The sequence below is a fragment of the Epinephelus moara genome, chromosome 8 (genome assembly GCF_006386435.1).
Source record: "Epinephelus moara isolate mb chromosome 8, YSFRI_EMoa_1.0, whole genome shotgun sequence".
Lineage (NCBI taxonomy): Eukaryota > Metazoa > Chordata > Actinopteri > Perciformes > Serranidae > Epinephelus > Epinephelus moara.
In genome coordinates, this window is record NC_065513.1 from 15,837,898 (window position 1) to 15,858,050 (window position 20,153).

General features: G+C 40.6%; 2 protein-coding genes across 3 annotated transcripts; both read left to right on the forward strand.

Moving 5' to 3' along the window:
- Positions 1–3,178: 3,178 nt before the first annotated feature.
- Positions 3,179–11,874, forward strand: arid5a (AT rich interactive domain 5A (MRF1-like)). Its single transcript, XM_050051399.1, has 7 exons — positions 3,179–3,258; positions 4,492–4,562; positions 6,850–7,018; positions 7,123–7,175; positions 9,268–9,365; positions 9,449–9,614; positions 9,710–11,874. The coding sequence occupies exons 1-7, from the start codon at positions 3,255–3,257 to the stop codon at positions 10,940–10,942; spliced, it is 1,794 nt and encodes a 597-aa protein (XP_049907356.1). The 5' UTR covers positions 3,179–3,254; the 3' UTR covers positions 10,943–11,874.
- A 1,697-nt stretch (positions 11,875–13,571) lies between these two features.
- gins4 (GINS complex subunit 4 (Sld5 homolog)) lies at positions 13,572–20,129 on the forward strand. 2 transcript variants are annotated; one of them, XM_050051411.1, is made up of 9 exons: positions 13,572–13,650; positions 13,772–13,876; positions 14,003–14,089; positions 17,146–17,259; positions 17,357–17,454; positions 17,555–17,643; positions 17,823–17,913; positions 18,049–18,153; positions 18,462–20,129. In XM_050051411.1, exons 2-8 carry the CDS (start codon positions 13,778–13,780, stop codon positions 18,143–18,145), a joined length of 675 nt encoding a protein of 224 aa, XP_049907368.1. In that variant the 5' UTR covers positions 13,572–13,650; positions 13,772–13,777; the 3' UTR covers positions 18,146–18,153; positions 18,462–20,129. The 2 variants fall into 2 exon arrangements, with proteins under 2 accessions (XP_049907368.1, XP_049907369.1); XM_050051412.1 differs by having other exon boundaries at positions 13,598–13,646.
- Positions 20,130–20,153: the final 24 nt, after the last annotated feature.

A 20,153-nucleotide genomic window follows, 5' to 3' on the forward strand; every position in this document is an offset into this window, starting at 1 on the left:
ATTCTGCCTCATTGAATCTCATCATGTCTACATTTATATAACCCTATTGACTCGGATGTCTGATCTACATCAAATGTTTTATTTCTACATTTTACATCTATGCATCTGTTCATATGGGAACTGTGTGAAAACAAACAGCTTAATATCACATTTCTTCCATTTTTGCACAGAGCCTTGTTGATCATCTAAAAAAAAGCAAAACAAAAAACTTGTTTTGTGTCTATCAAACAAAAAAAAAAATCCCTCTCGAGATTTGGACAGTTTGTCGATATTTGGTTATTTTGACATTTAAATGTTAATCATTTTGAAATGTCACACTCTATCCGCAACAGATGGGGGAATAGGGCATCCCCCTTTTAAATAGATCAAAAACATGGGGAGGAAATGTGGATTGTGTCGAGTGCAGCTTCAAGTGTTTTTATCACGACATCTGTGTCATCTCACTGAGTGTGGGACTGAAAAAGGAAAATGGAGGGAAAATACAGTAAGTTTTAAATGTGACCTTGTGAGAAAATAAGAGAAAAGGGTTAAAAATGCTAAAGCAACTGTCTTATTTAATCAAATGTGAAATCCACGAGAGAGTAACTTGACCTTTCCATATGGCCATAACGGACATTAAATCTTGAGACAACTCCCTCTGACTCATAACTGTAAGAGGAGAGAAATAGGTGGCCATTTTATCACCACTCATCTCTAGTGGAAAAAGCTGCTTCTGCAGTGTCCTGGCCTTTTATTTTTAGCCAATATCTTCCAGGCCGTGGCCAGTAGGAACCATTTTAAAGAAGTGGTGCTTCACCTCTTCCTTAAAATGTAACGTCTTCAACCCCTGCAGCTACCAGACAGTCTCAAACTTTCATTTACCTACATGTGAGCTTTTAGAGTCAGCCTATGTGTCTGCTCAGCTATTAGCTGTCATGAGTCAAAACTACATGCTTGTTGTCAGCAGCAAATATGTTCTATTTTGGCGCTTTAGGTCAGCACAGCAGCAGTTTGATTTACAAGTTGAGGGGAAAAAAGCATCAATACACACTGCATTAAAAATGAAAGAGTAACCAGTGATGTAACCTCTCACCTTGTTACATCAGTGTCGGGAGGGTTACTTTTTAAATTTAATATGTTACAGATTACTAGTCAAGCTGGACTTCACCAAAGGAATGTAACGTATTATATTTGATCACTTTTTCAACAATAATTTGAGACAGGGCAGTAAAACTGAAAAATGACTAGAAAAGCAAAAAAATGCAAAGCAACAGAATGATTCTTATATTCCACATAAAAAAATACTCTTGGACTCCATGGGTGTATTAGGGTGGGCTCGAGGACACTGTGACATCACTGTTGGGTGTAATATGAGGTGCAAACATACATTTTTAACCACACCTATCCTTGCATAGTTACATCAGTGTCAGATAAAACTACTTTTATTACCATAACTGAAACTTATATTCCCATAATAATACTCCCATACGCCATTTTAAACTAACTTAAATGTGTTGCCTATTATTTTAAAGGGACAGTTCACCCCAACATAGAAAATAGATATTTTTCCTTTTACCTGTAGTGCTATTTATCAGTCTAAATTATTTTAATGTGAGTTGCTGATTGTTGTAAATATCAGCCATACAGATGTCTGCCTTCTGTTGAATATAATGGAACTAGATGGCACTCAGCTTGTGGTGCATAAAGCATAAAAAAAAATACATTTGAAAAACTCAACAGCAATGTCTCTTTCCAGAAATCATGACCCGGTTACTCAAGATAATTCAAAGAAGTTGTTGTGGTTTTGTGGAGGAACTACTTTATTTCTACTGAACTACACCCACCACCCATATCACCACACAGAAGGAGGCATGCGTCTACTGATGGATGAGAAGCTTGCAACAGTGTGGCATGTAAATATTAATGGCTTCCTCCTTGGCTGAGCTGTAAACTTAGTTAGCTCAGTGGTGCTAGGCGAGCTAGCAGTAGATGCACGCTTCCTTCAGTGTGGTGATACAGTTGGCAGGTGTAGTTCGTTAAAAGGAAAATAGTTCCTTCATGAACCTGCTCACAACAAGGTCTGTGGATTATCTTAAGTAATATCTCCATGGCTACTATCCCCAACAATCGGCAACTTGCACCAACGCAATTAAGACTGATAAAAAGCACTACAGGTAACTGGGAAAATATTTGATTTAGGGTGTACTTTCCCTTTAATGTACTAGATAAACTCATAAGATAAGTAAGACGTTCTCATAATGCTTACTCATTGTGGTATTCAGTACTTTGTGTTGTATTTCTTAGAAGATATTTTGTGATAAAAAGAAATATGTCCTTCTCTACACACATTAACACACACTATCACATCTGTGTTGAAATGCAATATAACAATTTCCTCGCTGAACTAGCAACACAGTTTCGGGAACCAGTAGCGTGAGTTCCCTTTTTCTTTTCTCAACATTGTATCTCTTGGTTCTCAATCACCACATCTGATCGTTGGGTAATAGACAGTTTATTACTCATTAATCGGGCAGCTCTAAGAAATATTTGACGCTTACACAAGCATCTGATGTACATTAACAGTAAGTGGTGCAGCCCTAGTTCCTGTATTTAAGAATAAATTCCTAAAATACTGAAATGTAGCTAAATGTTCCTAAAATGTAGACATCTGGGAAATGTTGTTCCAGCTTTAAGTCTTTATTTGGGCATCACTTGAATGTTTCTTTCACTTCCCCAAATTCAGCTATTTTGGTGAATTTGTCCAGTCTGAACGTTGGAGGTGACCAGGCTTAAATCATCAAACTTAGCTGAGTTACTGTTAGATAGAAACTGGATGGAAGAAATGAAACATTTGTTCTCATGTGCACATAAAAAACAGTAATGACATTATAGTTCCATGTGTTGCTAATAAAATTCTAAAAATAAGACACAAACATGTTAATTTATGTGTAAATAAGTAATAACACCTATCACAGCATCACAGTTTGTTGAAACTGGCAACACAGAACAAAAAAAAATGTAACCCAGTGGTTGTTATTTGTCTAAAAATCAGGTGATGAAACAGAGAACAAACATTGTGAGACTGGAATAACACGCACACACACACACACACAAAACTCAGTTTCCCAGACTCATTTGCTCTGGTGCCAGCAGCCAACCAATGAAACTGTGGTGTGGAGACATCTTCCTGTTTCGTGGTGTGAAGTTGAAGAGGACGCTGCGTGAATTACTGTCACAGAACAGTGTTGAGCCAGACTACAAGACAACTTCTGGAAATGGGTGAGATTGACCTTTATGTTTATTGAAGCTTGATACTGATCATGTGTACTATTTTGTGTATGTACTACAACAGGTTGAATACTGTACAGTTTTAGTTGTTGATCTTGATAAATATTAAAACTTAATATATACTGCACAGAACACTCTAAAGCACCTTGTTTATACAATGTATGAGAAACTGCTTTTGCCAATATAATTGAATGTACATTACATTAACTTGTGACTGAACTACAAACAAACAATTTTGATTGAGAATTTTATTATTAATCTCAGTCTTAAATAAGTCCTTAAATTAATCTATCAGAATGTTCTGGCTGAGATCAATATCTACTGAAACAGCCCAGCTAATAATTTGTCAATACACCAAGAAACAAACTGATAAAAAGCACCAGCACATGCTCGAAAGTGCTTGAGATATAATACAGTATATCAGAGATATTTCTTCAACAAGTGAAATGGAGAAGTTAGAGGCTACTGAAAGCAGAATTAAAGGTTCAAGCCACAGCACAGGAAACAAGTGATCTCAAAAGAGAAGCATATTGGTTTTGCACACAAGTGATATCACTGTGGGTGGAGGGCGTACAGGCTTTGTGAAGAAAAAGAAAATTAATTCTCAGAATCACGTTACATTCCCAGGTCTTGTGTTTTATAATACTGGTGTTTGTCGTCCTCTTAAAGTGCAGTAAGTCTGAGACATGAGAATAAAATGTACAGTATTTCTCAGTGTCTCATATTCCACTACAAATACTAATATTATATGCTATTTCTTAACAGCACTCAACTGTCCCCATGCTTAGGGAATATTACTGTATGCTTACATACAACACATTGCTTGAGACTGTAGGTCATGTGTTACAATATCATACAGTGCAACATACAAGCGGTTATGTTCATGAGCAGGAAGTGGTTTTGCAACCTGTGGTTTTATATCACACTCAGTTGACAATATGTTTTACAGATCTCTTTTTTTTTTACCTATCGATCACCTGACTGTTGCGCAAGTTACAAAAATTACTACACTCCCTTCAGTGAAGATGTTCTGCTGTATTACTTTTAATGAAATGTTTGAACCTGTTTTGCATGTCTGATTATAGTGTTTAGGTGACGGGGGATGTTTGCCGATAATTCCTGTAATGAAGAACTGCTTGCTTCCTCTATTGTGGTTCTTTGAATTTAAATTCACACCCTCCTCTTTTGGGGTACATTGCTAAATGTTTTGTCCCCACTGTGAAGCTCAAGAGGACCAGAGCGAGACGTCACAACAAAAAGCAGCCAGTGACGAAGAGAAGGGGACAGAAAACCAGGTACTAACGTCAGTCACTGCTGATAAAATGTCAGTTGGCCTTCTGGCAGCAGCCGGGGCAATTTCCCTCAGTTACAGTTAATCAGTGACTACAGACATGACTACTTAGGCCGAGCTATACGTCGTGTTTTCATTTCCCTTTTTTAGTGAATTTGAGATAGTGGTGAAATTTTCAAGTGCTGATTGTGTGCGTACAGTTGTTTCATGTGATTGCGAAATGAGTAACAAGGAATAAGTGATTCTGCTTCACATCTTGAGAGGGTCACGAAAGGCATGCACATTTCACCCTCATGAGACATGCCACAATATTTTCATTGCGCATACAGAAACTGCAAGAGGCCCTCAGAAGCCACTATTCTGGTAACTGAACTGAGAGATACAATATGAGAAGCGCAAATTAGCTCATCAAATTTCCAGGGCTGATGTTAGTTGAAAGCCTGGTGGTTTCTGTGGTGACCTCTGGCCTGCCGATAGCATCAATCCAGCACGCCACTGACAATCATTGCGAGAATCACATATCGACACATTGACATCAACATCACCCACACGGTTTTCCAAAAAAAAAAAAAAAATCTCATCTAGTGGAAATCTACTGAATGTTTCACAGTGATATTCACACTCCGGTGTGTGTATAGACGGAGCTCTGCAGAGAAGGGGCTACAGTGTGTGGCTTCGAGTGCAGACGTTTCCTGTTGGCAACCATTGATGCATGAACCTGAAAGTTTTGTGAATCAGATCCGAAAACAGTGACTGAAAGTGACTGAACACTGGTGAATTTTATGCAAGACACAAAGTAAAATTGTGTAATTTTAAGCACCTATTTCTTGTGATTTTAGATGCAAGTGCAAATATCAGTTAGTTGCACTGTTTATTAGCCAATCACACTTCTGCAAATACAGACACTTCAAAGTAGTGTGTGGAATATGACTTCTAGACATCCCTTTTTTCAATACAAACATAATATCTGCAGTAGGAAAAGCAGGTGAGACAGAAAAACAGTGGAAAGTCAGAGCTGTTAGCTGGGAACAGCAGTGTGGAGCCACTGAACTGTGACTCAGTTGGGGCTATCTTGGTTAGAGGCCTGCACCTTCACTATTACTCACTCTACAGGCCTACTTCTCGGAACCAGGAACCGCATAGAGGAACTTTATTCAATATGAAACCACGTCGAGCTGTTTTGTTTTACAATGACTGCTACAAGAAATACAAGCAGTTTCTCCGTGTGCTGATTCAAAGTAAAATATTGACACTGACCACTGTGGTCTCCTTTGACGTCTGATCTATTGAAAATGATCGACACAACAGGTGACACAAGGTTTCACATTTAAATATCCGGTGTTAAATACCGTAACCTACGATTTCACTGCAATAACAGAAGTGAGTATCATCAGCATCTGTGCTGTTTGAGTCGGTGGGAATAATATTGTTGCGGTCACTAAACTGACAACTGCCACTTGTTCATACCACGTACTGAAAATTGCCCACATAAAAAACCCCAATAAGGTTCAGTATTTTAAAGGGGATAACTTAAAAGCACAAATGTTCAAAGCCACACACCACAAGAATATCATCATGATAAAAATACAATGTATCAGCTTCATCAGCGGTTCCTCCTCTTTATTCATCGATGTTTGACACTTCTTGAAACCTTTCTAACTGATAATTTTGATTCTGCATGCCTTCACTGTTTCATTTCTCTTTTCTTGCAAACCACAAATAGTGACATTGTCAATTTCTTACACTGCAGTTCTGGGTAGTCTTGAGTTGTAACGCTTTCTATGTCTAACTTCTTGGTATCTTGAAATCATTTTCCAAGGTAGTGACTCTAGTTCTGCAGAAATACAGCAGACATGCAACCACTTATTTCTTGGATATTACAAAGCAGCATCTTTATTCAGAGTATCATCAGTCACCGCTGTATCGTTTTCAACATTTAAATATATAAAGTCAATCTTTTGGCTTATGTTTGTTTTTCAAAGTGACATTTGTGATACCAGCGACAGACAACTCTCGACCAAAAACCCCACAAGTCTGCTGCTTTCTCTCCAGACAGGATGTGTAGCGGTTATCTATTGAAAGTAGCGGTAAAACCCTACTCTCTGATTTTGATGTTTCATTTCAACATTTGCATCCCATGAGATGACTCTGTGCGTCTTCTTTCCCATCTGTGATAGTACCCTCAACCGTCGGTAAAGCAGGTTTCTATATCAGTGCAGTGGACCGTGTTGCATTTACAGGAGCTGCTTGACTTTTACTGCAAAACGTTTGACATGTTTACTCCACGCCAGGGTTCTCCCGCTGTTATCGAGATTCATGACTCAATGACTGAATGTGAGGAAGAAGCGAGGCCTAATCTGGTGCAGATGGAGGAGAAGGCATTTGTGTCAAGTCTGCACTCTTTCATGAAGGACAGAGGAACACCCATAGAGAGGATCCCACATCTGGGCTTCAAACAGAGTGAGTTGATGTTTGTTAGCGTTGTGTTTGCTGTTGACTGGATGCATTATTCACTTGGAATTTGAATGAAAATAATTAGATTCTTATGTGTGGATTTTTCCCAGTTAATCTTTGGAGGATCTACAAAGCTGTTGAGAAGCTTGGAGGCTATGATTCAGTAAGTACAAGTTTTTTATTCGACTATAGTCTTTTAACAGGTGTGTTTAAAGATTTCGAAGTGAAAACTGAACTATAGGTCAGGGGCTGTAACATGGTGGTTTCTATCACACTGGAGAACGTTTGGCTTTCAAGCTGTCGTTGCTCTGTTGTCTTTGATGTTGACGCTGTGAGAAGAGTGTCTGACAGTGTTGCAATGGTACGAGAACGGGGCTGGGGCTCTAAACAGAGCTGACCTTCGCCACCACCGCTGCCACTGTGTTAACACGACACAAGCCGCCTACATATTTATACATATAGATATGAGAGTGGGTGTGAAAACCAACAGATATGTCATTTAGGTGGTAGCCAGCCACCTCCCTTCCCCACACAGTGTTTTAAAACTAGACTTGAATGATGTGGTCAAAACATAGCACGTAACTGCGAACGGAAGGAAAGCTAACACAGGACAAATTAATTTGAAGTTAAATTTAAATTATGCAAAGTTTTTGCATTTTCTATCAGAATTTTGCCTTTCAAGGCCAAAGGAGAGAGGGGGCCTGGGCCACAACATCCCTTGTGCACAACATAGATTAAAGACATTTTAATAAGAACATTAAGAGTAATAAATTGCAATAAGTTGAGCCATACATACAAAATCAAAACAGTGAGGCATCACAAAGCTGAGCAAAATCGCTTCTGTTTTAAGGAGTGAGACCAACTTGTTTCATTATTACAATGTTTACAGAATTTCAAGAACTGCACACTTTATGTCCCGCTTTTTGCTCCCCCTTTATCGGATGTGAACAAAACTTGGTGTGTATGTTCAGGACTTAGTGTCTGATCCCTCCACTGAGTTTAATCAGGATCACTCAAAGACAACTTAAGTTATAGTCAATTTCCTGCTAAGCCCCGTCCATAGCGAGGCTTTTCTATTGACTGTGGCCATGTTTTTCAACCAGTTTTGCCCGTTTTTGATAAATGTGTATTTCTGTCCAGCAAGGCTGTATACAAACAGTAGTGTTCATACAATAAAAATCCCAAAAAGTCAATTCATATTATTGCTTTTCACACTATGCAAATTATCAAAAAATTTAGCCGGATATGTGCACCAGATTTCAACTCAATCAGACTAATACTAGTACTAGTGTGAGGGATGCAGCCTTTCAAACCAGATTTCAGATTTCAGATCAAATTTCATGTGAAGCGTTACATCATTTCCAGTTATGGTGCCAAGTTTCATGTCTGTATCTCGTTCCAGCTCACAGCGAATTGAGCAAAGGCATAACATAGCCTATAATGCTAAATAGGCCACGCCCATATGTACCAATCAATATGACTCTTTAGATCTTGGTTGATACTAACTAAAGTGTCTGTCAGTGGCCAAATATTTCTTGGAAAGCATTTGCACATCTTTTCCAGTTACTGGTCCAAGTTCCATGCTTCTAGCTTATTCTAGCTCATGCTCATGGGAATTTGAGTCACAGCATAAGATGACAATAACAAACCAACGCGTAGCTGTTACGTCACCCACTGGTTTGTGGACTCCCTTCGGTGTGGCATTAGCTATCTTGGGTGTTTTTTTACGCATAACATTAAGCCTTAATGAAATGTAAACAGGTGAATTGTATAAAAGTTCACCACCCCTGTGCAGTTGCCATGAAGGGAGAAGGAAGGTATAGAGACCGAAACAGTTTTTGTACCAGGCTGTAAACATGTTTATTTCTGCTGTGAAGTTGCCCTTTTTAACATGGGGGTCTATGGGGAATGACTGGCTTCTTGAGCCTGCCTCAAGTGGCCATTAAGAGAACAGTTTAGAGCACTTCCATGTTGGCTTCATTTTTCAGGCTCTGAGGCGCTGCTTAGCTTGAACCCTAATAAAACAGCACAAAAAACATTACAAAATTTCATACATGATCTTTTGCACCCCCTGGTGGCAGTGACAAGCTAAGCAGCCCTTTAGCTTGGAGGATAGACGACCACTGGTGTCATGAGCCATTGATTCTCCCAAAATCTGTCAGTTACTTCTCACACGTTTAAATGTAAGCTTACTGTAACCATTTCAGACATGTGTTGTTACATATGCACATTTTTCACACTGTGTTATCCTACAGGTGACAGCTCGGCGTCTTTGGAAGAAAGTGTACGATGAGCTGGGAGGAAGTCCAGGTAGCACCAGTGCTGCTACTTGTACTCGCAGACACTATGAAAAGTGAGGATGATCCTTTTTTCCGACAAACCTGTTGATTAATAAACTACAGTGACTGATTCCTAATCCGAGATATGTTTCTTTAGGCTGGTGCTGCCCTTTGAAAGACATGTAAAAGGAGAGGAGGACAGACCTCTGCCTCCAAGCAAACCGAGGAAGCCATATAAGAGAAGTTTGGATGGTAAGGTCACCAAGGCTGAGAGGAAGAGGAAAAGGACTCAGTCAGATAGAGAGATGGATTCAGAAATGGAGGTAAGATACTAAATCTGTCGAAATGTCTCAAAAAGAAAGAACTCTGTACAATTATATGAAGTGTCCTAAGATATCCCCTGTTTTTTTTTCTATAGATACTCACCCAGAGAAGTCCAGAGGCTGCCCGCCAAAGTGAAGCAGTGATGCATGCTCACCCTGCTCTCTGGGCCGCCACCTCTGAGAGACACCACCAAGACTGTTCTCAGCCAAACAGACCCCCCGCCAGTCTTTGCACTTCTGTCTATGCCCACCTTGTTCAGGTCCCCACTTCCAGCCCCTGGACTGCTCATATCCCATCTGCTACTGGGGAGGTCATCTCTCCTCTGGAGAAGAAAAAGCGCATGGCTCAGGCAAGCCTTAACTTGCCCTTGAGTCCCCAGGGCGAGGATAAAGAAAGGCCCTCTGTCATTCACTGCTCCCAGTCTCCAGCCCGGGCTTCGTCCAGTCGGAACTGCAACTCCTCTGACAGCTCCCCACTTCCTTTATCCCCTTCCTCTTCACGCGGCCCCTCCCCTGTCTCTGTTTCATCAGAGGACAATCCAGAAGAGAATGAAGGTAAACCTGCATCAGTCTCTGAGCTATCCAAAAACTGTCCCAGCTCTGTGAAAAATGCATCTGGCTGTAGTGAGGAAAGCAAGTCTGTGAGCTGCAGTCAGATATCCAAAGACCCTGCAGGACAAAGTAAAGACGTTAGCACCCAATCTGCAGACTCGATCAAAGTCCAGACTAAAGACTCTACCTGGAAGCCAATCCACAAAGGCAGTAGCAAATATTCCGTCCATCCTTTTTACTCATCTGTGAGATCTGACTGGGCTCCAACATCTACCTCTAGCTTCACCAAAGTTATTCCAAAATCTGGGCAGCTACCACGGCCCGCTCCTATTCGGCTGGGTTATAAAATCCAGCCGGGCAGATTGATGCAGCAGGACGATTCTCTGATCTATCCGAAGAAGCTCAATAACATGGCTCCGTGGCTTTATCAGACAGAGAAGAGAGACAAATCCAGGACAATGCTACAAAAAGTTCCCCCCACTCAGCAGAGTCTGTCCCATTCCACCACCAGCCTGCCGGCATCATGCGTACTGTCGAGCTACGACAAATCAGGAAGAGACTCTCGGCACCAGCCTCTATTACACCCTACATATCTCCCCAACAGAATGAGACTACCTCAATCTCCGCTAATGTACCGACATGTCCCAATGAGTCCAGCTCACTCTGCTCTCATCGGGTCTGCTGTTTACCCATATCCCTACTCCATCCCTCTGTTAAATCCCAACACTGGATATACCCTTCCTGCCATGCATCCCATTTACCCCCACAAGCTGTGATTCTTTGTATTTCAACTTCAGACTCCAGTAATAATAATAATAAAGTACATCTTTATGCTGAGGAAGGCAGTCATTGAGCACTTTTCTGTTGCTCACTGTCATTTTGGTGAAGACTTACTTGTGTTTAAAACATGATATAGGTATGTTCTGTGGCTTTACACACAGCCATCCTGCAGTGGAAAACTAGATACTGTTATTAGCTGTGGGACTGTGTTGACCTTCTGTGGCCAAAACCAAACTACTCTGAAAGGAAATGAAGTCACTGCAGCGATGGCTAGAGATACAGTATTTGTAGGTGCATCGAAATGGTGCATTACTTTTGAACTCACAGCACAACCGTGCAAACTGTACTCATTTAATGTATGTACTATTTTTATAGCTGTATTTTGATTAAATACGAAACAATAAGCCGCAGCGCTACACTGATGAGAAATGTTTGTGATTATGACAAATTCACATTAGATAACTTAAATACAATATAAAATCAAATTCTGTTAAAACCACAGTTCTTGCACATTGGTGCTCACTTGCACAATTTCATAACTGTAGATTTCAGGGGAGACACAGGGACCAAATAAACCAATAAAGACATTTGCACTAAATTGTTTGATGCTTAATGTGTTCTGAGGGAGGACCCCCAGCTTCCCCTGTTTCATATGTGAGCCCCACCCCCTCAAAAAAGAAATCTATGCTCTTGCACAATTTAAATACTTTGTGTTAAAAGCAAAGAACCATCTCACTGTACTGTATTGTGGAGTCTGCTGAACTCAATGATGTTGTATAAATACTGTATGTACCATGTATCAGTGTTAATTATTTTATGCAGATCTTATGTCATTGAAATGTATTTAAGCCAGTAAATGATCATGAATAAATAAGAAAAATAACTAGATAAATATCAGAAATCTGAGCCTTTTTTAAAAATGTTGCTGTTTCACCATGCCGTAAAAACAAAAATAAAAATATTTTTGCAATGAGAGCAGTATTTTTGATGAGATTTATTTCTTTTAGTTGTTTGAGGGCTCCCATGTAAATGACTAGGTCATCAGTGAATAAGAGAATAAAGGACATTTATTAGTCATAATATGATGAAAAATAGGCAGGACTAGCTGGTATTTACAGGTTTGTCACTGTGCATGGCTGTTCAAGCACAATTTAGCAAAATTAAAATGGATTTTTTTAATCAATTGCCCCCCATAAATATGCAAAATGCATTGTCCCACAGCAGTCCCTCTTCCTAATCTTTCACTCTGACTTCACTGTGTTTGTTTATGTTGTTTTTAAGCAGAAACTTTTCCTCTGAGTCTGCCCACTGTGTTATTTATGTCTGTTGGTCTGCTTTGTAAAATAACTGCAGCTCTCCAGGTTGTGGTGTGACCTGGCGTAAACCCTGCAGGTCTGATGTAGCACAGATAAACCCAGAGGAAGCTACTGAGAGATGAAATGCAATACTTACTGTCGTTACAGCGGATGCAAGATGATTTCTGGGGAAAATAACGATGAATTCTGAGGCAAGAGCAATGAGGAGGAAAGAGAAGTAAATCAGACAAATGAGATTTGGCTGCAGGCCACAGTGTAGTCTGAAACAAGACAGCTGGAGCAAACCAAGGAGATGATGCATTCCTGTTAAATTCACACTAGCTGACAGAGATGCACATGGGTGAAGGAGAGACACAGTTGTGCAGAGGAGACATGGTATGTTGACTTTGGGAAGCTCTGTGGGAAATTTGCTTCCATGTTTTGACTGCAGACACATCTGTGTGTGTGTGTGTGTGTGTGTGTGTGTGTGTGTGTGTGCGTGTAAATAATCTGTTTATTATTATTTTTTCTGGCTTGTTGATAATTTGACATTTTTAATATTTCAAGTGCAGTTCTCATGCAACCCTAATTGATGTGGCTTTTATTCTGATTGAAATTACATAAAAATGCTATTTGGTGTACCATTATCATCATGATACTTACAGAGTAGGATATAGTGCATATCTTTTTGAGCATTTATAATTAATAGTATATTATGTTGGTATGTTGGGGGCGGCAGTAACTCAGTCCATAGGGACTTGGGTTGGGAACCGGAGGGTCACCTGTTCGAGTCCCCGTCCGGACCAAAATATGGAGCGTGGACTGGTGGCTGGAGAGGTACCAGTTCACCTCCTGGGCACTGCCGAGGTGCCCTTGAGCAAGGTGCCGAACCCCCCAACCGGTGGCCCCAAGGGCAGCCCCCTCACTCTGACATCTCTCCACTTTGTGCATGTATAGGTCCTGTTTGTGCATGTGTGTGTCTTTCGGACCTGTGTGTAATTGACAAGCAAGAGTGAAAACACTGAATTTCCCCTCAGGGGGATTAATAAAGGAAATAAATTAAACTAACTAAACTAATATTCCTTGCATTGATATGGGAGTTAAAAGTTCCCTGAGCATTGACTTTCAGGAAGCGCTGCTCCCAGGCAGCATTAAAATACCACCTGCTCCAGTTGAAAATCAGACGCTTACATCAACAGTGATAGAAACCCTTAATTTAATATGTATAAACTGAAGTATTTGATCGCATAGCTCGATCGTCGGTGGTGCAGACTACACACAGCATGTGAGGAACCTTGCCTTGAAGGTCAAACGTAGGGTAACAAATACACAAAGCATATCTCGCGAGAAGAGCTTTAGTGGCGCGAACGAACAAGGAGTTTCTCCGGTGAACAGACGCAGCAGTGTAAGTGAGTCGCGGGTCTTTGGGAAATGTTTCTTATTTATTCCGTTTGAATCGCCATAACATTACATTTTAAAGTTCAGCATAAAGTTAGCGTCTCGGCTAAGTTAAGTTTTGCTTCGTTAAAGGAAACTATGTCGGACGTTTTGTCTGATGACGGCAGCGACGTCAACCAAGATGACACTCAGGAGGATGTTATGACCCCGGCGGAGCTGATAGCCAAACTGGAAGAAGTGAGTCTTTGTCAGAATTATCCAGTTTGTAGTCATGAAGTGCCATAGACCTCATATAGCCTCTTAGAAATTACCTCCCCCTCATTAGACCGTCACGCAGCTGTGTTTTCTGTGTGTCGCCCGCAGGCTTGGCTGAATGAGAAGTTCTCACCGGAGCTGCTGGAGAACAGATCAGAGGTGGTGGAGTGTGTGATGGAGCAGCTGACTCACATGGTAAATTAAACGGGGAATACCTCCTGCTACGTGGGTTGTGTTTCACTGTAGGTTCAGGATCACTCACGGTTCTGCCTACATTTTCTAAATGTCACAAACAGCACAAACAGTGTGGTGCAGGGTTGTAACCACATGCACTGATGGAACAAGTATTCAGGTGCTTAGCCTCAATAAATGTAGGCAAAAATGGCGTAACAAGTTAAAGTCCTGCATTGAAAATGTTACTCAGCTTAAATACACACATAACTTCACAGTTGGTAGCAAAACGTACTAAAAGTATCAAAAGTTAAAGTCCTCGATGCAGAAAAATAGCTCTTGTGAGTGTTGTACCGTTGTATGTTTTATTATAAGATGATGCTGATACATTAATGTGTACGCAGCATTTCACTTTGGCAGATGTTATATTCCTTTGTGCTTTTAAAGGTCCCATGTGTAGGATTTAGGAGGATACTCTGGCAGAAATGGAATACAAAAATCATAACTGTGTTTTCATCAGTGTATAATCACCTGATACTGAAGTCATATTTTCATTACCTAGAATGTGCTGTTTATATCAACACTCTCTCATGGAGTCAGCCATATTGTTTCTACAGTTGCCCACAATGGACAAACCACAGTCTAGCCTCTTTTACACTGCCAGATTTTCCGCGAATGTTGGGCTGATTTGGCGGCCAGCTGCGAGTGTTTATACACACAGAGGCGGAAAGGCGAGTTGATCCGAGACGCCCAATTTTCCGCCTTGGAGGGTAGTCATATTTGCGGAACCCTTTACGTTTAAACAGACCAAGGCAGCCTTCCACAACGGGAGGGGGCTGTTGAAGACTTGTTGGAGGAGCAGATAGCAGGAATTAGCGAGCAGCTAGTAGCAAGAGGGAAACGCAAACCTGACAGACACTGTAAAGATGAGCAACTGGGGAGACAAGGAATAGCGCGCCCTCCTTGCACTTGCAAACAAAGATGCCATTAACCATCAGATGACGGGGACGGTGAAGAACGGACCGATTTACGAGAGAATCGCCATCTGACTACCGCCGCCTGACGAGCAGCGGCTTCCCTCCCACGTCACTGTTTACGTCACACGCTGAGCTACACGTTTTGTTACTTGCTCACGCCCCCCATTGCCCCGAAAAAGGCACATTCTGTGTAAGCAAAAGTAGGTAGGCGGCAATTTTCCGCCATCCCCAATTTTGTTTTTATACTGCCAGTGCTGAAAAAAGACTGATTGGGCTTTCCTGCAAATTTGCACAATTCCTATCTAAAAAGGGCTTCTGGCTCTAGATAGGACCATTCATGTGTTCATGTACGCCACTGTAGTTCCTCTACATGCTTGGCACATAGGAGAAGTCTCAGTTGGTTGCAGACTGTGGCACTTACTGCTAGATCCCACTGAATCCTACACACTAGACCTTTAAAGTACAGTAAAAAAGTAGGGTTGGGCTATATTGAAATTGCCCTACAGGTGATACATCTTTTAAAAAAGCAAAGATATAAATAGATATGGACTCGAGAAGCATATGTTGTGATACACTTAAAGGAGTATTACGCTCATTTTCAAAATTCATACGTTATTCATGTGGTCTACGACAGTCCGAAAATATTAGTAGAAATGAACAACTCTCCCAAATCCAAAAGCTAGAGTGCTTAAACTCTGGTGTTCACCTTTAAGTGGCTACAAAGTGGCCTCAGTGTGTAGGCAGTGAGTGATATTTTGCACAAGGGCATGCTGACATCAGTAAATCAGATCAATCAACGGGAATTGTTATTTTTGTTCAGTAACACATTTGTCAATATTGATGTATGAAATGAGGATAACGCAGAGATAGTCCTACATGTTGTCTTACAAACAAACCAACTTGCAGCAAGTTGCAAACTCACTGAGGTGAGGTATTGCACTCAAGACCAAACGGACAGTGGAGTAGTACATTTTCCATAAGCAATCTGTTACTTTTATAATATCACTGCAACTGTTATTTCCGTTTCTTTTGTTGCCATTAATTGTATGTTTGTTAAAACAGACTAACTAGAGGACTGACAAGACTAAGACAGTTTTAGTAAGTTATTTTGTTTCTGTGGAGTTTGAATGAGGTGTGATTTATGATGAGTTAACAAGGCAAGCCAACATTAGTATTAGTTAGGTAAAAGAGAGAAACCTGGATTAGTGTCAGGTTGTGTTTTTCTGTTTGATAAGGAAAACGGGTGTAAAAATAGGCCAAAACAGATTTCTCAAAGTAATGAGTGTGACAGAATTTATGACTCCATTGATGTATGTTTGTCATCATAGCAACAAACAACAACCGCCATTTTCCTTTGTACTAGTCAAATGAACATAGCAAACAGTTCAGTGTCCTTTCTGTTCATTCTCTTTGTATGGATGAAGCACAGAGAAAACATGACGAGAGATTAAATGTACCGCAAAATTCATAACAGGCATTGCATAATTGAACATTGTTCTGTTATTGCACACAGGTGATGGCCATTATGGTGGCCAACCAATATTGTTTTGAACAACAATCTGAGCCTAGTAAAAGGCACAATTTCCCTCTTAGTCGTGGAGTGAACATATGAAGTGGAAAGACATTAAAATACTAGGTATTATAAAGTAATGTACCTCAACAATGTTACTCAGGTACACCACTGCAGTAAGTGTACTTAGTTACATCCCACCTTTGTTAAACTCTCAGTTGTTTAGTCTATAAATGTTAGAAAATAGTAACTAGATGTGAAATGTAGCAAGTGTATATATAATGTAAAATCTGTATGGAAATGTTTCTGTACTAGTTGGTTTGCTTTACCATTCTCAGTACAGTAACAGACAAAACTTTGAAGCGGTTGTATATCAGTGTGACTTGGATTACATTACTGCTGTTGAATCTTAATATCAGATCCGTGCACTTCCATACTCATTCATTCGAATACTCAAATTTTCCGATGACTGTACCATGAATGGATTCATATTCTCCTCATATTTTGAATGTCTTCCTTTCTGGTCATTGTAAGTCTCCCTGAATAAGGGAATAGCTAATTTCTCACAGTGTCCTGACCTTTTCCTCTTACAGGAAGCCAACCTACAGCGGGTGAAAAAAGGTGACGCGAAGGCCAGCATCCATCGCATGGAAATAGACAGGATTCGCTTTGTGCTCAGCAGCTACCTGCGCTCTCGCCTGCAGAAGGTCAGTCAGGTCAACAATGCAATGTGCAAACTAAAGCTCTCATCACCCTCTGTGCCTGCTGACAAAATTGCCTGATCTTTGTGCCACGTATTTCTAGATTGAAAAGTTTTTCCCGCATGTGTTGGAGAGAGAAAAGTCTCGAGGTGTGGGTGATCCGTCACTGCTTTCACCGGAGGAGTTTGCCTTTGCCAAAGAGTGAGTATTGTGTTGGTTTGAGCAAGAATAGTGGAGTATGGTCAGTAGTGTTTGTTTATACTGCTGCTTCTGTGACACTAAAAACAAATCTGGTATACAGGTATTATGCCAATACTGAAACCTACCTGAAGGCTGTAGCATTGAAGCGCATGCCCCCCAACCTGCAGACAGTGGACATGCTCAAAGCAGGTAACATCTCCTTTGTATTGTCTATATTTTCACCTCACACACTCTATTTATACTTATCCAGTCTTGGATGTCTCATGCCTGAAATACTGGTATTAGCATGCGCTGGCAGGTGGTGGCATTTGCTTTGACATTTTCACTGCCCATCACATTAAGTCCCTCATATTCTAATGTAATCCCAGTGCCTGAGCCCTGCTTGGACTCCTTTGTGTTCCTACGAGTGAAGGAGAGACAGGAAAACATCATGGTCGAGCCTGAAACAGATGATCAGAGGTTCGTTTCAGTTGTTGACCCTGTTTTTAAAACCCACTAGATGGCAGTGTCACCTTTCCACATTCAGTACTGTAATGATTTTCTGCTTAGATACTGAAACATCTGATATTATCTCCACTCTGTTTCTTCTATCAGAGAGTATGTTGTAGATCTCGAGGAGGGCTCTCAGCATCTAATGCGGTATCGAACCATAGCACCACTTGTTTCAAGTGGAGCCGTGCAGTTAATTTGAACACGGAGGTGAGTAACAATGAGTTTGACTGTGTGGTCTCTCTCTCATTAACTCAACACTGCCCTCACACCCTCTTGTACTGACATCTGCTAATTCATTTCTGCAGATCTTACATAAGCAACTGCTTTGCAGTGACATCTGGATTTATTTTTAGATCTTTTTTTAGCAGTGTTCATTGTCTCTTGGCAACAGATAATGGAAGAAGTATCTCCTTGAAGAACAAAAACATGTTTACAATATGCAGATTTGTTATTTCACTTAACTGCAGTCAACAAATATAATTAATATAATTAACACAGTGATTTTTTTGTTACAGGTCTGTTTGTTGGTGTGGATGATTTTGGCTCCAGGAGGTCAGAAAATGAGCAATGGCCTATTTTTGCAACACAGCAGTAATGAGGAAGGGGCACGTTAACCTGAAGAGGTTACATCTGGAAATGCTCCCATCTCACTGTTGTCAGGATTAAAGACTCATATGGGGAACACAAACACAGACATTTGTGGCAGCATGTCGTCGAGACATTTAACACAGTGGGGAAAAAAACACCAAATATAAGATGATTAGTGGAATTGTCAGAAGTCCTCGTTGACGTATGAACCCTGTTTGCAGTGCTGTGGTGTTATTTTTGGATCATTTTAGTCATGTCACAACATAAGTTTGGTTACGTAACTCTAATGTATTCTGGTGTGTTGGTGTTATGTGAGTGGTAAAGACAAGTCTATGTAATCTGCTAATTCATTCTGTTACTTTATTCAGATGACTCACATTATTGGACTTTATCCTCTGCTGCTCAGTAACAAGATGCACCCGAAGGTGAAATTTCATCAGTTCACTTGGCATCACTGCACATACCAACTCAAGGTACACGTGTTCATGTGCGTGCATGTTTGAAAAAAACGATGCTTGTTTTGATGACCATTTTTAAATAACCTCCACAGTCAAAGCAATATGTATTACTGTTATTACAAATAGTAGAAATCTTAATGATCAGATAACTTCTGTGCATCTCTTCATCTTGGCTTCTTCTTCCAGAGTTGTTTGATTTTTAACTCCCATCTGCTCCTCAAGTTTAAAGTTTTTTTTGGACCGTGTGTGTTTTTAGCTTTTCCCTAAAAGGATTTGTGTGGAACATTGTCTTCTCTGAGACATAATTGTTGTAATAGCATCATTGTTATGTAAGACTCTCACAGGGAGCAATCAGTGCTTATTGTTTGCCCTCACACAAATTGCCCAGTATTTGGAACTAATCAGGGACTGAGGGAGAGCAGCCTCTGCAAACCTGAACCACGTATCAACACACTGTCGTCTTTAGAACCGCACTGCTGATCTAGCTAATAAGGACTCCTATAACACAGTGTTTTTCGGGCGATAAGGAAAAATGAGAGGGTGTTGATGATGTAATATGAAGAAAAACAAGTTGGGTTAGACACATGGTAACCGTAGCATTTAGACTTAGAGCTCTGCAAGGGTCAGAAACTCCAGCCCTGGCCAGACCGCATGCTGAGACCAACCCAAATATCACTTGACGCTCTCTAATACTTTTAAGTGCTATATTGTTGGCAGCTGGACATTGCACCTCTCACCCAGGAGGCTTCAGTTCCAGCTCCAGGACTGAAGAAACCTCCTGGAGAAGTGAAACGTCTTCAAGAAACTCAAGCCAGTCCAATCGCCAACGATAAAGCACTTAAAATTACTATGACGTGGATGACTGAGAACCTTCACCAACATCTCTAATACACATGAAAACACATTACAAACATGCTACTAGGAGGTACATTTATTATAGGTGTTAAACAAGGGGCACAGTGAAAGGAGAGAGGTCAAATCAGCCCAAGGCCAGTCTATTAAAAAAATCTACATATACACGTGCAAGCTGGCCTGAATTGACTCAAGACTTATTGGGTTCCAACGGGCATGCGGAGCTCTTAAGTTAGAGTGCATGAATGCTATAATCCTCAATCTGATGTTGGAAAATGAAAGCAGGAAAATGCTTGAAAATGTCATTTG